This window comes from Petaurus breviceps, unplaced genomic scaffold (genome assembly GCF_028583685.1).
Source record: "Petaurus breviceps papuanus isolate PSGF00001 unplaced genomic scaffold, PetGlider_PUasm1.0 79, whole genome shotgun sequence".
Classification (NCBI taxonomy): Eukaryota; Metazoa; Chordata; class Mammalia; order Diprotodontia; family Petauridae; genus Petaurus; species Petaurus breviceps.
Genome location: NW_027186523.1, coordinates 7,120,302 through 7,141,752, shown reverse-complemented (window position 1 = coordinate 7,141,752; position 21,451 = coordinate 7,120,302). Strand labels below are relative to the sequence as shown.

General features: G+C 39.9%; 1 protein-coding gene across 1 annotated transcript in view; it reads left to right on the top strand.

Annotated features, from left to right (window-relative positions):
* LOC138175813 (protein kinase C theta type) overlaps positions 1–21,451 on the top strand; it is a 198,860-nt gene that overhangs the window by 91,666 nt on the left and 85,743 nt on the right. Inside the window, exons 8-11 of the mRNA XM_069106315.1 lie at positions 2,130–2,259; positions 8,187–8,296; positions 8,935–9,058; positions 19,193–19,353. Coding sequence (XP_068962416.1) covers positions 2,130–2,259; positions 8,187–8,296; positions 8,935–9,058; positions 19,193–19,353 — 525 coding nt within the window. The remainder of the gene's footprint in view (positions 1–2,129; positions 2,260–8,186; positions 8,297–8,934; positions 9,059–19,192; positions 19,354–21,451) is intronic.

The following is a 21,451-nucleotide window of genomic DNA, read 5'->3' as shown; positions in this document are numbered from 1 at the left end:
TGAACCTCAGTTTCTTCAACTAAAAGTAAGAATAGTAAAAAGAAAAAAAATCAAAGAATACAAATAATAATAATTTAATAGCTTTTAATCAATCTATCAATCAGTAAACATTTATTTCACACCTACTATATGCCCAGGCACTATGCTAAGCACTAGGTATGCAAGGAGAGGCAAAAGATAGTCCCTGCCAAGGAGACAACTGTGTAAACAAGTATACACAAAGCAAGCGAGATACGAGACTAATAGGCAATGGTTAACAAAAGAAAGGCGCTAGATTTAAGAAGAGTTAAGGAAGACTTCTGGTAAAAGATGGGATTTTCATTGGGATTTAAATTAAGGGAAGCCAGGGGGGAGAGCATTCCAGACATCTGGGACAGCCAGAGAAAATGCCTAGGGGCTTTTGTTCTTGGAACACCCAGGAGGTGGATGTCACTAATCTCAGTATCAGGAAGTAAGGTTTAAGAAGACTGGAAAAGTGCTGGGGGGCTGAATGCCAAGCCGAACACTTTGCATTTGATCCTGGGGGCCACCGGGAGCCACTGCAGTCTATTGAGTAGGGGGGAGAGAAGATCAGACCTGAGTTTTAGGAAAATCACTTTAGTGACTGAATGGACAATGGAGTAAAGTGGGTCCAGGAAGGCAGACCCACCAGCAGGCTACTCAGGAATTAAGGCATGAGGTGAAGAGGACCTGAACTAGAAAGATGGCAGCATCAGAGGAGAAAAGGGCATGTATTCAAAAGATGCTGCACAATGATGGAATCAACAGGTTTTGTTAACAGCTTGGATATGAGGGTATTGGGGGAAAGAGAGTCAGGAATTGAGGGTAACTCCTGGGTTGTAAGCTTGAGGGACTAGGAGAATGGCAGTGACCTATATAGTAATAGGGAAGGGGTGGGGTGGGGAGTGGTTTAGGGGGAAAGATAATGAGTTCCATTTCGGGCATAGTGAGTTTAAGATGTCTGCTGGACATCTGGTTTGAGATATCTGAAAGGCAGTTGGAGATGTGAGGTTGGAGTAGCATGGGTAGAAATGAGAATCCTCAGCATAGAAATGGAGTCAAATCCATGGGAGTTGATGAAATCCCCAAATGAAGTAGTCTAGAGGGAGAGGAGGCCCCAGGACTAAAGTCACCTGGGGTTAGAGGGTGTGATCTGGATGAGGATCCGGCACAGGACACTGAGGAGGGGGCAGAAAGGGAGGCAGGAAGTATGAAGTGATCAGCAGTGTCAAAAGCTGCGATTATATAGAATTTTAGCATTTGCAAAGTCCTTTACACACATGCTGCTTTGTTCAACTGATAGAAAGCATCTCACAAATTGATAACTGTTATCAGAATGTAATAAACCCTTAGTAGCATTCCACTCCTCCTACCTCTACCTCCCCCCCCCCCCCAAAAAAGATACTTTTATGGTGAATTTTAGACATTCTTTGGAGGCACCATCTCTGGATCTAGTCAGCCAATAAACATTTATTAAGTGCTTAAGATATATCAGGCATTGTGCAAAGTGCTGGGGATACATAGAAAGAAATATAAAAGATACTCTTCTGAAGGAGCTCACAGTCTAAGGAGAGAGAACATGCAGATAACTAGGTACAAACAAGGTAAATAGAGGGTAAGTAGGAAATGGTTAATGGAGGGAAGTGACTAGAAGTAAGAAGGATCAGGAAAGGCTACTGGTAGAAGGTGGGGTTTTAGCTGCTACTTTAAGGAAGCCAGGAGGCAGAGATGAGGGAGAACATTCCAGACACCAGGAGAGAGAAACTTACTGAGGGGAGATGAAACATCTATATGATAAAAGCCTTGATGAGCATTGCAAATCATGGATAGAAATGTGTAGAAGACATTGAGTCACCAGTATTCTAAATAGCTCTTGTCCCTCCTTTTTGAATTATAAATTCTGTCTCTGCTACTGACTTAAAATGCAGCTTTGTCCCCCACCTGTTTGTCCCTTGGGTTTACCACTTAACAAAGAGGTTAAACAGTATCTACCTTTCACAGAGGGTCTTTTAAGATGGTGAGAAGAGACTGCGACTAAATTGAAATCTAGTCATGACGCAGTACTTTGATAGCCCTCTGAAAAGTCAGGCATTTCAGTGACCCCCCCCCTTATGTTTCTTTCATTTTAGTTCCACAAGGAGAGATTTAAAATTGATATGCCCCATAGATTTAAAGTCTACAATTATAAGAGCCCAACTTTCTGTGAACACTGTGGAACCCTTCTTTGGGGGCTGGCGAAACAAGGATTAAAGTGTGATGGTGAGTATGATTCCAAATAAGGGATATAGATCTATGAAGCACGGAGGAATCTGTGAAGGGAAATTCATTGATTTCAGGGGAGGGAGATTGAGGAGAGAGACAGTTTATGGGGAGGGGAATAGAAAAAAGGAGGACAAGAAGGGTAAGCAAACTTAAGAAAACCAAGAAATCATATACTTACAATGCTTTGTATAGATATCATCCAGGGAAGTAACAAAAAACACCTCTCATGGATTGGAGTAATATAAGAAGCAAAGGTTACTCAATAACCAGTGAATAATACCCAGTTGCCTTCTGCTTTCCTCAAGCCTTGGGAAAAGGTGGAAGATATCTTTTCGTCATCCCCCCATATCTAATCAGTTGCCAAATTTTGTCCCGTTAACATCTCTAGAAGGTCTAAACTGAGAGTCCAGCTTCAGAAGGAGAGGTGCTGAATACATTTCCCTTTGGAGTAAATGGAATATGTCCAACCCTCATTCATTTCCCTGTTTTCACTATGAGAAGAAAAAAAAATTATATCTTAAAGCCTCTTTAATCAGAGAGAAGAACTAAATGACTTTTAGGAGCATCTTTCTTCCTTTGCAAAATTAGAGAACTAAAAAGCATCCTTTAACTACTAACACATTCCCCACTTCTTACTTACCCGCATAAGAGGATTATAGTATTGCCACCAGTCACTAATGCAACAAACCCTGAAATGCAGTCTCCTTGGTACTAAAACTTCCAGTCTCTGACTGTAATTGCTGCCCCATAGCAAAAAGGCTGTGATACACAAGGGTAAAAAGCATTACTCTTGGCACTAATGCTTGTGCCTTGGGATCCTCTAGGTGCTCACAGAAGGTGTCTCCTTCCCACAGAGCCCTTACTTTTATTTTTAGAAGGCACTCTTTTCAGCTTGTATAACCAGTTTATTTCTCTTCAATGAATTAATTGAGGTAATTGATCTAAGATATCGCTTTTTTTTTTTAGCAGTTTCCTTGATTTATCTTCTTGTCCTGCCTCCACAATACATGCATGCCATTTGTTGGGCTTCTAATCTAAGCCTTCCTCCCCATCTCAGGATGACTCCTTCTCTAGGACTTGGAGAGCAAACACACACTTTTAAGAGCTCAGAACTTCTGGAAGAATTCCTTCATATTGCTATGGTCACATGACCAACTTTGCTGTGTTCTTTTTTGACAACATTCTTTTCAGTTCCATTCTTTTCTTCCCTCCCTCTCACTCCCCCTCCTTCTCTTCCTCCCCTTTCTTCTGCTAATCCCTCCCCTTTCTAATTTCCCTCCCTTTCTTCCCTCCCCCCCCTTTTTTATCCCTGGAGTCCTTTTCTGCTGTGGTCTCTCCTCTTTTTCCTCCCCACTAATATTCAATTTGCTTCATCTCCCTATGCCCTTGTCCTGTTCTTCAGTTGCCCCTAATCCTTTCCATGTCATTTTTTTCTCCATTTTCTCTCTACTCCCATTTCTTCCTGTCTTAACCTGTAATCACCCCCACTTTCTCATATACTGTATCTATTTCTACCTATTATTCTCTTCCTTTTTTTCTGCATTTCCCATGAAAATAACCCCAAAGAGGGATTTTATACGCAAGCACAAACCCAGACACCATCTGCTGGGTTAGTAGCAAAGCTCCAAGACGTCATTATGGTGGATATGATTGCCTTTCTTTATAACGACAATGTTCTAGCCAGACACAGGCGTAGATCTGTCCACTGCTATAAAGAGTGTGGAGACATATTCATCAGTATGGCCCTGATCCCTGCTCACTCTCCTGCTGTGTGTCACTGGTCCACGGGGCATAGGCTAGAGAGTATAGAAGGTGCCACACAAGCCATAACCTTCGTAGATGACTCAAGCGTAAGTCCTGCTGACAGTGCAGAATCCAAGAGGGGGTAAACCACCATCCACAGCAGTATCTTCATTTTTTTTGAAGGTTGATTTTATATAGATATCTGATTTCATTTTCTTGATTGTGTACTACCTAAGAAAAGAGGAGACAAGGTTTTTTTTGTTTTTTGTTAACATTTTGAGTTGGTAAAAAAGATAATCTATGTACACGTATACATGTAGAGACATGGGAGAGGCATTGCTTCACTTTATGCAAGCACATACATATGTATTTATCTTATGCATTTGAGTGGGATACATTAAATGCACCATTTTCCCAATGTTCTCTTAGGCAAGACATTAAAATCTTTAAGCCCGTGGAAGGCATATGCAATTCCATTACAACAAGCCCCATGGGAGTTCATATTTTTTGTTGTTATTGAATTGTGATTTTGTTTTATTAAATATTACTTAAAATGAATAGTTTTTCCATTGAGAAAAAAATGAATAATTTTGAAAGACTTAAAAATTCTGATCAATGAAGGGATTAACCCTAATAGAGAGCATCAGTGATAAAGAATGTTATTCACCTCCTGACAGAGGTATGATGGACAAAACATGCAGAAAGAGACACACGTTTTTAGACATGACAGTACAAAAACTTGTTTTGCTAGACTATGCTTACATGTTTAAAAAGTTTCCTTTTCTTTTTCTCTTCTCCCAGTGGGAGCAGGAGAAATGGTAAGGGAAAAAAATAAATACTTAATAACAGAAAAAAGTTAGTTTAAAAAAATTTAGCTGAGTAGGTTATCACGTCCTTGGAGGAAATCCCTTTTGTTATATGGAGAATTTTTTGTTATGATAGTGAATTGTCTTTTTTTTTTTAAAGAGAATTCTATCTGTATGAGACTGCAATCCACTATTACCCAGGATAAATTTTGCCACTCCATTATCTTAATAAAAATAGATACTCTTGTTCAAGAAGAACCACTCGGGCCTTGAAGACAAGGTTTTGAAGTAGGGTACACACTTCATAGATAACATCCATCTCAGGCTTCAGTTAGAAAATTCGAGATCATGCAGAATTAAAGAATTTTATTCAAGAAGAGACCTGAGAGATCACCTTGTCAAGGCCCCTTCATTTTAGGGGTGAGGAAAATGAGGTCTTTAGAGGGAAAATGGTGTGCCTAAATTTGTGCAAAAGTGATGGCTGGCAGTGGAAGAGGCCCGTGTTCCTAATTCTGGGGTTACCATCTCTAATGCTTCTGTAGCTTCTTAAAGTTTGCAAAGGCCCTTACGTACATTATCTCATTTGAGCCTTACAACAGCCTTGTGAGGTAGTATTTCAGGTCTTGTTCTCCGTATTTTATAGGAGGTGAACTGGAGGTTAAGTGACTTAGTCATTGTCATGTAGCTAGGAATTCTTGGCTAAGTGGTGCCCACAGTGAATAGAGCACCAGAACTGGAGTCAGGAAGACCTGAATTCAAGTCTGGCCTCAGACACTCACTAGCTGTGTGATCCTGAGCAAGACACTTAACCCTCTTTACCTCAGTTTCCTCATCTGTAAAATGAGCTGGAGAAGGAAATGGCAAACCAGTCCAGTATCTCTGCCAACAAAACCCCAAGTGAGGTCATAGAGAGTCAGGCATGACTAAAAAGGCTGAACAACAACGTTACGTCTCAGAGGTGAGACTTGAACCCAGGTCTATTTGACCACTGATCCTTAAGACAAGTTAGAGAACAAAGTAGGGGCAGCTAGGTGGTGCGGTGAATAGAGCACCAGCCCTAAAATCAGGAGGTCCTGAGTTCATATGTGACCTTAGACACTTGACACTTACTAGCTGTGTGACCTTGCACAAGTCACTTAACCCCAATTGCCCTGCCTTCCCCCCTCAAAGAAAAAAAGGAATAAAGTAATGGCTTTTGTTTTCAAGAACAACTTCTTTTAGGGCTTCTTTCCATAATAAGAAAATCCAGAAGTGAATTTTGCTACCTTTTATTGGACCTTCAAACTGGCAACAAGAATGGTGTAGAAAGATTCCTGAATTTTGAGTCATAGGACTTGGGTTCAAATTCTGCTGCTGATACATAATAACTGTAACCTTGGATAAGATGCTTTAGCTCCCTGGGCCTCAGTCTCCACATCTGTAAAAATAAAGGTGTTCAAGTAGATGATCTCTAAGGTCTTTTCCAACTGTGAATTTATGACCCTACAGTCTAGGAACAAGTCAAGCCAACAGACGTTTATTCAGCATTTACTGTATTATACAAATAGAAATAAAGACAATGTCTGACCTCAAGGAACCTATATTCTAATGAAGGAAGCAACAAATAAAATGGAGCTGAAAAGCAGGTAGAGGAGAAGAGATGAAGGTATTTGGTGCAGAAATGGGATAGACACAGGCTAAGAAAGACAGGCGTGTAGTCTGCAGAGAAATGAAGGCTTGCCTGGCCTACACATCCTCCTTGAACTGGAGATACTGGGGGCAATCCTTCCCACAGGGTGGGAGGGCACTTTGAGTGGGAGAATTCCACAGATTGAGTGAGGTTCCAGGGTGAAGAAGGTCCAGGGCATGGTAGAAAAAGTCAGGGAGAGTCAGGAGTGGAGCCTGGAGAAGAAGACAAAGCTAGCCTGGGCAGCTTCCTCAAAATGGGAAGTTCTAGGAAGAACCAACCAATAGTAACAATATCTGTGCTGAAATGAACAATTCTTCCTTACCTTTTTTTTTGTCATCTCTTTTGTGTTAGATGTGGGATTAGTTTCTGGAACCTTCCTACTTATGTTTCTGGGAGAGAATTTATTGTGATAAAGAGTTGGTGTACATGGTTCTTAATCTATAGAAATAATATCCATCTCAGAAAGTCTTTATCACCAACCGAAACATAGATGATATTGAGAAGAGTTGCACTAAACTTTTTGAATGGTGGTAATTCTTTATTAGAATTCTTATGTTTGGGGCAGCTAGGTGGCGCAGTGAATAAAGCACTGGCCCTGGAGTCAGCAGGACCTGAGTTCAAATGCAGCCTCAGACACTTGACACACTTATTAGCCGTGTGACTTTGGGCAAATCACAACCCCAATTGCCCTCCAAAAAAAAAGCAAAAAAAAAAACCCTTTTATGTTTTCATGGCTTTGTAAAAAATACTCTCTCTGGCTTTCAGCATCTGTGTTTTATACCTGGAGATCTTAAAAGATTCTTTCATTGATGCTTTAGTTAATGCTTTAAGTGGACTGCTCCTCAGTAGAGACTTAAGAGGCACCACACATATGGCTGTAGATTTCCATTTCATTGATTCATTTCCATTCTTTCCCATTATTTTGCTCTCAGAAATCCGTGGAGTGCATGAAGTAATTCCAGAGATGTCTCATTCATCTATGGCTTTATTCTTAATTTGGTCTTAGACATTGACCTTTACCAACTTAAATGGTGGAAGGAAGTTTTTTTTTTTTAATATATGCCAAGAAGGTTTTAAAAAAATAAAAAGGTTAGTTTATTCAGCACTCCTGACACCTAAATAGATCTTAGGATTATAGGTTTAGAGCTAGAAGGGACCTCCTGGTTCATCTAGTCAAATTCTCTTATTTTAAATAAGAGGAAAAATGAGGCCAGAAAGTGGCTTGTGCAAAGTCCCCATAGGTAGTACCAGAGCTGAGATTCAAACTCTGGTCTGGTGACTACAAGTTCAATGTTCCGTAGAGGCAGGATTTGAACTTCTATCCTTTGACTCCAGATTTAGCACTCCATAGAAGCTAAACTCTCTCACAGCATCAAGCCCTCTAAAAAAGTTTGATCTCATTCATTTTGTATACTTTGGCACAAAGCTGCCTAAGAGTGATAGCCCATAAGGCCTATTCAAAATGTAGCCCAACACTGCATAGTAAATACTGCCAGTATTTAAAGATTTCGTGTGTCTGTTATTTGTTGTTAAATCTAATCCAATAAAAACAATTTAACTACCTCAAATCCATCTTGGACACAAATAGTTCTAAATAGATGAATAGATGGAGAGAGAGAGAGAGAGGAAAGCAATATAATTCGCAGACAGCTAGTCCTTCTGGGTGTATTACTCATTTCACCACTCCATCACTTTCTTTCTTTCAGCATGTGGCATGAACGTTCACCACCGATGCCAAACAAAGGTGGCCAACCTTTGTGGGGTAAACCAGAAACTCATGGCAGAAGCTCTGGCAATGATCGAAAGCACACAACAGGTAGAGAATGCTCTTTATAGCCAATGAATTTACTTGAGAAATTGAATGGGAGATACTTAACCAAGAGGCATAAAACACTGCCAAGTCTCCTACATTATATTTCTTAAATACACAAGAGCAGATGTGTCAAGCTCATGGCCCACAACTCTCTTGAGTGTCAGGACCAGATTAAAATGTAATTGGGAAATATTGAACAAAATAAATAAAAATACAGTACAACATAGATAATGTTAATAGATGATTTTCTAAGTCTGTATATAGCCCACAGAAATCCTTATGTATGGCCCCCAGTTTTATCTGTTTGTTATGATTGCTCAAGAGTTTAACCTTTCTACCCCCACACCCCACCCCGGGATAAACATAACTATAGTATAGGATTTGACAAGAAGGATTGGGGGAGAAAATCATGGATCTTCATGGATAATTGGAAATAATACTAGGAAAGTTTTCTTCTCTGTAGACATTATTCTTTTCCTTCTCTACAAAAGGAAAGATACCAAGCTTCAGACAGGATGTCCCAGTTTACCAATCCATCCAGGGTTCCAGAAATGGAAATTTACCATGAGTAGTGCTTAATTGTTGAGTTGGTCCTTTAACAGAAAAGAGAATAATTTGCTGTTTGTTTGTTTATAACCCAGGCTCGATGTCTACGTGACACAGAACAGATCTTCAGAGAAGGTCCGATTGAAATTGGTCTCCCCATCCATCTAACCCAAGGAGCAACAATTCCATATTTACCAATTTCTACAGCTGGAAAAAAAGGTAGCTTTAATGAGGGATGAAGAGGATGATACCAGTGAGCCATGTACATAGCAGTTTAAGGCTTACATAGAACTGAACATATATTTTGATGGGAGGTAGGTGCTATTGTTATTTCCATATTACTGATGAGAAAACTGAAGTACGAGGAGTCAACTGACTTGCCCAGGGTCACACAACTAGTAAGTCTAGCATTCTACTCATTATGCCCTCTAGCTGCTCTTGGTGGGGTCTTTATTAATGGTTAGCTCTGACCTTATACCTTTAAAGTTCTCAGACTGTCTTGTCACTCTGTTCTTTATGCAGTGCAGCATAATGTAATAGAGCCAGCGCAAATGAGGAGTCAAAAGGCCCGGGTTCTAGTCCTGGTTATTCTACTTACTAGATCGGTGACTAAGAAAGTGCCTGTTTCTTCATCTATAAAATGAGAATCATAATCACTGCCTACCTCATAGGGGTATCCTGAAGATCACTTCTGATAAGATGTAATGTAAACTGTCATACAAATGTATAACCTCAGGTGAATTATTTAACTTCTCTTGACCTCAGTTTCCTCATTTATAAAAAGATGGGTATGAACCAGAGGATATCTAAACTCTAAAACAGGTTTAGCTATTCTCCAAGTGACTCCTGCTCTAATTAAAGCAGACACAGATTACTCAAAAGAAGAGTGCAGGGCGGCCAGGTAGCACAGCGAGTAAGAACACTGGCTCCAGTGTCAGGATGACCTGGAGATCGAATCCCGGGCTCAGACACTTAGCACCCACCCAGAAACACCTGGCCGTGTAACCTTGAGCAAGTTACTTAACCCCAATTGCTTAGGGGCAGCCAGGTGGCTCAACCAGTAAGAGCACCGGCTCCAGTGTTGGGATGACCTGGGTCAAATCCCGGGCTCAGATACTCAGCACCACACCCAGAAATAACTGGCCGTGTAACCTTGAGCAAGTTACTTAGCCCCGATTGCTTTAAAAAAAAAAAACAAAAAAAGAAGAGTGCATCCCCACATAGAACAGCAAGGGCTTCCTTGGTAGCAATGGGCTGGAAGTAGACAAGATGCACAATTTTGCTTGAACAAAACTGGCAATGGTTTGTGAGAACAGAAAAATGGGGAGAGCAGCACAAAGTGCATAAAACTTCTAAAAACCAATCTGAAGAAGGAGGTATGAAGTGTCTTTTAGTTCAGCCAGATCCCACCTCATATACATAATTCTGGGCTATTTCCATGAGAGGAGTATTTTTCTTGATCTTTTGGCAAGATGCAACTAATTGCCAATCAAAGGTAATGGTTGGGCAAACTTGAGGAAAGGTGATTAATATAGCCTGTCTCAGAAGTTTCCAGTTTTTGTTTGGTAATGTACCCCAGCAGAACCCTTTGAAAGATAACCACAAGCTGCCAACAAGAATAGCAGAATACAGGATCTCCTTTACAGACAGTAGCACATAGGGCAAAGAGGATGCATTAGTGACTTGCTAGAATGTACAGTATTTGTTTTATCTCTGGGCTTAAAGTGTATCCTGTTCTCCCTCCAGTAAGAGAGGAGTCTACAGAAGCATCTCTTTACTCTCTAGCATTTGGAGAATGGAAAAGGTTCCTTGAAAAAAATGGTTTCAAGGTGAAAATGAAATTTTAAAAAGGGATCTGAAGAGGGAAAAGGGAATCCTGACCAGTATCAGGAGGTTAGAGTGCCATAATGTGGTGCAGAGGGAGAAAAGAATACCTCAGAGCCTAGTAATAGGTATGACACCTTTCCCATAGAAGGGATATCTGGAACCTCTGGAAAAAAAAAGTTGTTTATACAAAGGAATTATGGATATAATGAATACGTTTTAAGTGTTGAATCAAACGATTATTGAATTAAACTGATTGTCATGAGGTGTAGGAAATGAGAGCACCCCGTGGGACTCAAAGGAATAAAAGCAGAAGAGGAGTGGTGATTCTTTGCTGGGGAGTATCATGGTACCACTCTTCTGCCTCGCTATAAGGAGGTCTGCGATTTTCCTAGGGCATGTGTCTGGGTCACGACTGAGGCCTTTCCAGGACTTCATAGACCTGATGACCACAGTCCACTTCTAGTGATTCATTTGACAACTGATACTGCCAGAAGGAATCTAAAAAATATCGTAGGGAATATTGCAAGAGAAAATGAAGCCCAAGGCAAGAAACCAAGGACTTTAGTGACAGAGGTGGCGTTTTCATCTCTGCAACCAATGGGAGTCAGGGTCTTCAGAAGAGAAAGTGGATTTGGTAAATGAATAGCTAGCTAGGAAGATGGCAGATGAGAATTAGGATTAGGGTTTTTGGAATATAACTTAAAATATAGGAATGAGGGCCAGGAATGGACCATGACTAATGGGGCCTGGTGAAAATGTATTTGCCAAGTGTCTTACAAATCTAATCAAAAGAACTTTAAAGTGAAGGGGGAAAAAATTGTCTATAAAGCCATAAATAATATATAGTCCTGACAACAAAGGAAGAATAGAGGTAAAGATGCCCCTTAATTCACCAGAGAATCCAAGAATCAGCAATAAAACACATGTCTGCTTATGTCTGTACACAAATGTACAATATACTAGCAATAAGCAAAGTGAATGAACTGTATACCTTAATGGAAGGAGACAAATTGGCCCCACAGATATCAGTGAGACTTAATGGAATGAGACTCACAGTGGGAATACATAGTTCAGAAATGTATATTATTCAAATGGAACAGAATAGGGGGGGGAAATGGAGCCTGGGTGGAGAGTACAGAGTATATTAAGAAATACTCTTGTGAAGAAATCTAGAAACCAGAACAGGGAAAAATTATAAGAAATATTTCAGTGAATTCAATTTAATAATTTTTTATTGTATACCTACTGTGTGCTATCCTAGGCACTAGGGATAGAAAGATAGAAATTAGTCTTTTTCCTCAGAAAGATTATATTGCCCAGAAATTTCTTTGGAGGGAGAAACAGGAAAGTTTTCCATAGAAGTAAATTATAGGTTACCTGGACAGGAGGAAATGGGAATTTGGGGGAAAAGTAACAAGTCTGGCACAGAAATATGATAAAATTGTGGTGGGGAACTTCAATTATCCAAGTTTCTGCTAGAGTTCTCTTTTCAATTGAGGTAATGTGTGTAAAGCATTTAGCACAGTGCAGCCTGGTACATAGGAGGCAATGTTCCCTTCCCTTTTGCAAAAGCATAGCAGCTAATAAATTCTTGGCTTGCCTTAGTAATTGCATCCTTCCAAGTTCAGTAGTAGAAAGGGAAATTGCTATTCTGGAGTTGAAGCTGACTGATAGAAAAGAACTGGTTGCTGAAGAATAAATGATAGAAGAATTCTTGAGGGAAATAAATATTTCGTATTAGAATTCACAGTCTAACATGCACCCTGTGAGAAAGTTTCTTTTAAAGAGTCTAGACTAGACTTAGGGCAGATAGAATACCATGGCTTAAAATTGTGTAGGGGAAGACATCCTGGAAGGATTAGAAACCCTCAAGAATGAAATTAAAAAGATATAATGGAAGCATTTCCAGCAAGGGTAGAAATTTTCTAAGGGAAATAGCATGGATATCCGAAGAATTCATTGGTCAACTTGGATTTTTAGAATATATGTATAAAAAATGGTAGCATGGCATAATGGGAGATTAACACAAAAGTCTGGCATGGTATTTTAAGTGTAGTATTATGAATGCTCACAATGAACCGAACTTGATGAGGAATGTCAGTCAGCAAAATGTGATTTTTTAAAAAATAGTTTTATTAGGAAAAAGAGAAAGGACTAGGACTTCTGCTGAGGGATGATGGGAAGGTGATAAGGGAAGACAGAGAGATGGCAAAAATACTCAGAAATTATGTTGATTTTGTTTTCTCAGTCAAGGAAAATGTGTTTTGCATTGGCAAAGATAAAACAAAAATATTTAAGAGAGCAACTAGTTGCCTTTTGTGAGTTCTGCTGAATCCTACCTTATAGAATGAACCAACTAGTAGGTGCAACTTCTTAGACATCACCAGTGACCTTTGAAAGACTCTGAAGGACAAATGAGGTACCATATAATTGAAGAAGAGCAAGTATATTCTCTTTTTTAAAAAAGTTAAGAGAGTAGAATCTGCAAACTATATGCCAGTAAACTTGACCTCCATTTTTGGTAGAAGTCTAGAAAGGATTGTTTGTGAGCACTTGGTCCAGGAAGAACTGACCATTAACAGACAGCAGAGCTTCAAAAAGAACAGGCCATATCAGACTAAACTCAAGTCATTTTGTTTTACCTTTTTTTGGTTAAATTACTATACTTGTACATGAGCAATAGCAACTAATCAATCAACAAGCATTTCTTAAAATGATTTTAATGTACCAGGTACTATCCTAGGCCCTGAGGATTCAAAGACAAAAATAAAACATGATTTGCCCTCAAGGAACTTATATTCTCACAGTGGAAATAGGATGAATATAAATTAATATATGCAAAATATTTTTAAATTAAATACAAGGTAATTGAAGTGTGGTACTGACAGCTGGGAAGATAATAAAAGGCCTCAAGTAGAAGGTGGCACTTGTGTTGAACCTTGAAGGAAATTAGAGATTTTAAGAGGCAGGAAAGAGAAGAGAATGAGTTCCAGGCAAGGGAGACAGCCTACCCAAAGACCCAGAGATAGGTAATGGAATGTGATGTGTGAGGCACAAGAAGTAGATTGAGAGCATGTGAAGAGAAATAAGGTGTACTAAATCTGTGAAGAGACTGGCTTTAACTGCCATTCAGAGAAGTATTTATTGGATCCCAAGACAATAAGGAGCCCATGGAGCTTCTTGAGCAAGGAGGTGACATGTTCACACCTATGCTTCAGGAATATCACTTTCAAAGCAGTATTAAAGGGAGATAAATTAGAGACCAGCTTGGAGGGTAGCATAGTAGCCATGTGAATGGAGAAAAGTAGACATCTTAAGATGTTATAGAGATGGGATCAACAAGACTTGAGAAATGATTGGATACGGGAAGGAGGGATGAGAGAAGAGATGAAAGACAATGAAGACTTGAAGATGATTCCAAATTTGCAAATCTAGGTGCCTAGGAGGTACCCTTAACAGAAATACAAAATAAGAAAGAAGGATTAGAGGGAAAGACAATTTCCTTTTTAATAGGATAATACACTTAGACCTGTAAAGAGCCTTAGCAGTCATAGAATCTGACTCCCTTATTTTATAGACGGGGAAACTAAGGTACACAGTGACTTTCTTAGTGCATCTGAAGATAAATTTGACCCCATGTCTTTTTTATTCCAAGCCCAGCCCTCTATCCATTACTTCATGAGAACTCATAGATATACGATATATTGGATGTTAAGTTTGAGAGAACAGTAGGACATCTGGTCCCTATAGTTTATTTGTCAAATTGTTTGAAGTCTTTCAATGCAGATACTGTGGACAAGATAGAAAGGGGTGGTTTAGACAATAAAATCATTAGGTAGATTCAGCACCAAAATAGTCATTAATGATTGTATTTAAATTTGGAGGATTTTATCTGGAAGGAGAGACAGCTGTTCTTGGTATCTCTCCCTGACCCTTTGCTGTTTAACATTTTTAATGATGATTTCTATGAAAACATAAGTGACATTTTTATCAAATGTTCAGATGAGGCACAAGTTGGAAGAATAGTTAACGTCCTGGATGACAGAGCCAGAATCCAAAAAAATCATGAGGGACTAAAATGATGAAGCACATCTAAGAAGATAAAATTCAACAGAGATAAATGCAACCTGATTTAAAAAACAACTTCACGTCCTGTTCAAGAGGGGGAAAAATGTGGGTTCCAACTCAACATGAGGCAGTACTATGATATGGCAGCCAAAAGGGTAATGGGATGTTAGGCTGCCTTAAGACAATTATATCCTCCAGAAAAGAGGAGGTGACAGTCCCGTTATGCTCTTTCATAGTCCAACCACATTAATTTCAATTCAATTAAATACACATTAATTAGGCTCTTATTATCTGTCTGGCACTATGCTAGGCACCAAGACTACAAAAGGTCAAAAGAAAACACTCCCTGACTTTGGACAACTTGAATTCTGATACACAGATCGGTAAATACAAAGTATGTGCTCCCAAAAGTAACTGAGGTGGGGGAAGCACTAACAACTGGAGAGTTCAAGAAAGTCTTTTTTAGGAAGTGATATTTGAGCAAAGACTTGGATGAAGCTAGGGATGTAAGAGACAGAGAGGGAGGGAGGGAAAAAGAAAACGAATGTGAATGGGCATTCCAAGCATTCTAAAGTCCAGAAGGGATATTTATTATATGTATGGGGTAGCTAAGTGGAAGGTGCATCTTCACAGGTTCAGTTTGGGCCTCAAACACTTACTAGCTGTGTGACCCTGGGCAAGTCACTCATCCCTGTTTGCCTCAGTCTCCTCTTCTGTAAAATGAGCTAGAGAAGGAAATAACAAACTACTCCAGTGTCTGCCATGAAAACTGACTCAACAGTAGGGACATTGAGTAGGCCAGATTGGCAAGAACACAGGGGGTGTAATGGGACAGTAATTTAGATTCAGCCTGGAAAGGTAGATTGGAGCCAGATTTTGAAGGACTTTACATGTCAAATAGAGAAGTGTGTATTTTATCTTAGAGGCAATTGGGAGCCCCTAAAACTTCTTGAGCAGGGGAGAGAATATTGGTGAAGGAAGACCTAATTAGGGGACAGACACAATAGATGTTATGGAGATAGAATATTCAAGACTTGACAACAGATAAGATAAAAGAAAGTTGGGGAGGAGTGTGAAGAGCTGAGAAAGGCACAAAGGCTACAGACATGGGTAACTGGAAGGATTACGATGCCCTTGGTGAGGAAAAAAACAGTCAAGTTAGGGGAGGGAAGGCTTTCGAGGGAAAGATATATTTTGTTCTGTGCATGTTTTTTATATGTTGAATTTGAGATGCTTATGGAAAATTCAGGTGCATCTAAAGCTGAGGAGAGAGGCAAGGGCAATTTATGTGAATCTGGGAGCTGCCATTGAGTTGATAGTTAAACCCATGAGTACTTGTGAAATTATCCAGAGAGAGTATATAGTAGACAGCTCAGAATAGAGCCCAAGGATATACCCACACACAGTTGTAGGACACAGAAGCTGCTCTTGGAAAGAGCCTGAGAAGGGAAGAGAAGGATCAGAACAATACAATAAGATGACAAAAACCCACTCTTCCAACAACCCTAGGAGGTGGGTACTATTATTAACCCCCATTTACGGGTGAGAAAACTGAGGCTGATAAGTGTTAAATAACTTGTCTAGGGTCACACAGCCTAGTAGTGTCTAAGGCTCAAACTTGGGTCTTCCAACTACAGGTTCAAGCACTCTATCCACTGTGCCACCTAGCTATCACCTTTGGCATCTAATCCAACCCCTCAATATTCAGATAAGGAAACCGAGGGCCAAGCAGGTTAAGAGAGAATCCAGAAAGAGGGAAGAGGAAATGTGTTGAGTTCAGAGCACTGTGTTTTAAGAAGGCCATTAAGATGGAAAGCGTCCAGTTAAAGAGGACTAGAATGATAAGACCATATCACAAACAGCATTAATAGTTTAACTTGGAGAAGTGATACTTTAAGGGGGTAATGGAAAGGTTAGAGGAACGTGTATAAGGACTGCCTTGGAGTATTTGAAATAAATATTGGACATGTTGTGCTTAGTACCATAGGGCAAAAATGGGAACCACGGATGAAGTTGAGAGAGGCAACTTTCAAACAATGCAGTTACCCAAAAGCAGAGCGGATAGAATGCCTCAGAAAGTAGTGGGGTACTGCCCCCCATCACCTGAGGTCATCAGGTGAAGGTTAAAGGATTATAACCTATAATGACTACAGAACACTGTAGTAGATGGTCTCTAGGTTTCTTCATATTTCTGTTATTCTGTAAGTGCCCAATTTAAAGTTGTCACCATTCTCTGTTACAGAATTATGCAGATATGAATCTGACTGTGATAACAGTCAATGGTTGATTGGCTGCCCCCAGAGTGTAACATATTTGCCTGTTACCTACACTTTACGGATTTTAAAAAGGCAAATAGAGATGGGTAGGGACTGTCAATGTCCCAGTTATGCTTTAATACTTCAGTAAATCCATCATTATCACGTGGCTTTTCCCTCTGGTGAAGATCATAACTCCTCTGTGTTTTCAGTACTTTCTAATTCGTGATGTTCCCTGTGTGTGTGTATGTATACATGCCTGCACACACACACCATTCGTCATGTAGTGCTTAACCAACTGTGGCTCTCCTTTCCTAGATAGGTTAGTGCTGAGACAGTAAACTCGGTCTTTTTGAGACACTCAGATCCTGTCTAGGCTAGGTTGGCACAGTGAATAGAGCACCGGCCCTGGAGTCAGGAGGACCTGAGTTCAAATCTGAACTCAGACACTTCACACACACACACACACACACACACAAACTAGCTGTGTGACCTTGGGCAAATCACTTAACCCCAATTGCCCTGTCTTCCCCCCTCCAAAAAAAAAGGCAAAAAAAAAATACTCCTGTGTAGCCTGGTAGGAACATTCATAGCTTATGCTTTGTTGGTAATACATAGTCTTCTAGGAACTAAGGGTCATTATACAACATGATGACACATAGGAGAACAATTTCATGGAGAAATAGTCTGCCACACTCAAAATTCTATTTAGCAAGAATCAAAGGACTGCTATTTAGCTAACAATTTGAAGGTAGTTAAGTTTTCACTTAGAAGGTAAGCCCAAAGAAAATAATGGACATATGATTCTAGGCTGGAGATCTTCTAACACAAAGGATAAAATTTGTGTTTGCCTTAAAGAGAGCAGGATGTCTGAGGACTTAAGTCATTAAGTGTTAGAACAAGGAAAAAGTTGTTCTTCATTTACACTGATAGCTCAGGTAGGTTAAACAGACATGTTTGGGGGTCATATTCCAGTCTATAGCAGGTTGGAGTTCTAGGAATCCATGCCTTTTAATCCTCATTCAAATGTTCATTCCTCTATACTACCTCCTCTAATTAGGAGGAAATAGGCTCAAATTCTAGCCATAGGACTACAAAGCAAAGTTTGTGCCATGGGATCATAGATTTAGGGATACAAAGAACCTAAAAGAACATGAAGAAAGCATTTATATGATGTTGTCAGGTTTGCAAAACACTTTTAAAAATCATTTGATCTTTCAACAACCGTAGGGGGTAGGTACAATTATTAACCCCCTTTTACAGGTGAGGAAACTGAGGCTGATAAATGTTAAATGACTTATCCAGGGTCACACAGCCAAGTAGTGTCTAAGGCTCGAACTCAGGTCTGATTCCAGATTGAAGCACTCTATCCACTGTGCCACCTAGCTGCCACCTTTGGCATCTAATCCAATCCCTCAATATTCAGATGAGGAAACCAAGGTCTAAGCAGGTTAAGTTTCTTATGTAAGGTTTCACAGATTGTAATTGATGAAGGATAGGATTTGAGCCCAGGATTTCTGAGGTCCAGAATAAGGGCAGGAGCAGCGAATTTAGCTTTTTCACTGAGACTTTGATGAATGAAAAAAAAACAAAAACCTGTGTTAAATTTAACACAAAGTCAAGGAAAGATGAATGGTTTTGGCATTTAGGGAAGGACTTGGTTCGAATTTTGCAATGACTTTTAGCCATGTGGCAATTGGCAAGTCATCTAACTATTCTGAGCATCACTTTCTATACAATGGGGATAATCCTCTGTGCAGTACCTATGTCATGGGATTGTTATATGAATCAAATGAGACAATGTACAAACTGTTTAAATATTGACTGTAGTTATTTTCAGGTGCCAGTGCCATTGGGGTGATATATCTGATAGCCATCAACCACAATGACACAAAGGACAGTCAAAAAAGATTTTTTTTTTTAGTTTTGGTTCAGATCCCAATTTGTGCATAGTCTGATTTTGTTCTGCATTTATGATCATTGGGTGGTTGAGGGTTTTATCCGTGACCAGCAGCTTGAGATACAGCCCCTGTAGAGGAACACAGAGAAATTCAGACTATACTTAAAGGTCCCTACCCCATAATCAAATAGCACGAGCTCCTCAAATGGGATATTTGAAGTACAAACTACATGAAGTCTGTGTGATTGGGAAGCCATTCAATTTCCTGAAGTTCATTTTCAGTAACTGGCTTGCTCCTTTCAGAGCCTCAGGGAATCTCCTGGGAGCTGCCAGTGGAAGGGATGGTGAGCACGGAGCCTCTTTCAGGACCAGTACTGAAGACAGAACAACTATCCCTCAGGATGAAATTCAGTATTGAGGATTTCATTTTGCACAAAATGTTGGGAAAAGGAAGTTTTGGCAAGGTACGTTACAGGATGAGGAAGTTCATCTGGTCTGATCCCAGAAATTAAAATGAACAAGGATTCTTGTCAGTGGGGCTAATCATTCTGGGGCTGGAATCATAGAAGGAATTCATCGAACAGCATTTCAATAAGGAAGAATTTGTGTTTGGTACAAAAATCTAGAGGCCTTCCTCTGAACATTCTCTGGCTTATCAATATCCCTCTGAAAATACAACACCGATACTCCTGAAGCCATAGTTTCTAGAAACATTGGTTGAAAACAAGGATTAACATTTCAATTTGACCAACTTTAGTTAAATGTCTACTATGTTCAAAGTAGGGAGAGCTAGGTGGTGTAATGGATAGAGTGCTGGGCCTCATGTTAGAAAGACTGGGTTCAAATCTGGCCTCATACACTTAGTAGCTGTGTGACCTGGGCAGTCACTTAACCCTGTTTGCCTCTGTTTCTTCATCTGTAAAATAAATTGGAGAAGGAAATGGCAAACCACTCCAGCATCTTTGCCAAGAAAGCCCCAAATGGGATCACAAAGAGTCTGACACAACTGAACAACATTGTTTGAAATACTGTACTAAGTGCTGGAAATAAAAAAGATAAAAAATAATATTCTCCCTCTCTTTAAGGAGTTGCTTATCTAACAGGCAATATAAGGGGTTTTCAGAAACCAAATATGATACCAAAAATGTGATAGAGGCAAATTACTCTAGGAAAATTGAAGAGGGGAGAAATGGGAGAATCAGGGAAGCCTTTAGTGATACCAGCACCACGAAATAATTCCCAAGGGCACCAGGGGTATATTTGGTAGCTGTGAGGCAAGAAATAAAATAGGGGAAAAGAGAAAGAGAACAAGGCATGTTTGGGAAAGAGGAGTGCCAATCAATGTCACTTCCATGATGTTTTCTCCTTTTAGTATATGAAGACAGAGCAGGGGTATCACGAAGGCAGAAACATTTACTCCAAGTCCTAAAGACCAGAGTGGAGTATAGAGTTGCAGTAATGGGCTAGTATGATTGGGCATACCTACCTTTTAATTCTCTAAGTGATTTTCCAGCTCACATCCCAATTATGATGAGGTATGGAAGATAGAACATTGATAGCAATATGGAATGCTTATCCTAAAGATAAAATTACTCAGGGGTTACAAACTCAGATTTCCAGGCAGCAGCTGCTCCTCAAGGACCCTCAGTTTGCCACTGAGGAGTTTTGACCTTGAGAAGGTGGGGTGGGAGTAGACATAAGAACTGTCATCAAAGGGCTTATACTTTGGAAAAGGACTCATTCCACTTGGCATCCAGGGAAGAACAAGAAGCAGTAGTTGCAGGTGCAGAGCAAAATCTAGGCTTCTTGGAAGGAAAAGCTTCCAAATCACTAGTTATTTCCAAGTAGAATGGGCTTGCTTGAGAGGTCATGTAGTTCCCCTCTTTGGAGAGTTTCAAACAAAGGCTGGACCATCTTTTGTCAGGGAAGGTATAGAGGGATTCTTGTTCAGATACAGGTACAGGTTAGAGGTCCCCTCCAATTTTTAAGATTTTTTGAATCAAAAAGGGGACCAGCAATCTTCTGTACGTAATCCTAACCAATTATCATGGGCAAGTGGAATATTTTTGGTGAGCTCTAACATCAGTAAGGATAGGGAATTTTCAAGATAAGACATTGAGAATGGGCTATGGAAAGATAAAGAGATATGTTCATAATATGCAGAGATCCTCGCTGGTCTTATAATGCTTTTATGTACCTAAATGTAGCCCAAGAAAAAGTCCATTGGGACTGAAGCCCACTGGCATGGGTCCTTCCCCACCTGAGAAAGATCACCCTGCTTCATACACATACACTTGTGTAACTCCTTTCCATGTAATATTTAGACACCTGTTCTCTAGACTTTGGCAGAGACATTCACCTAAATTATATCGAGCAAACTCAATTACAAGTTAACAGCAAAAACAGCAGCATAAAGTTGCATCCCACTTAGAATTTGGGTCTCAACACCAGCAGTTGCCTTCAGCAAATTCCGCTATTCTTTTCAAACTGCCCCTGGTCATCCTTAATTCTTTTAGATGTTTCTTGCAATAATATTACCCACTACAAATTCATTTGGCATTA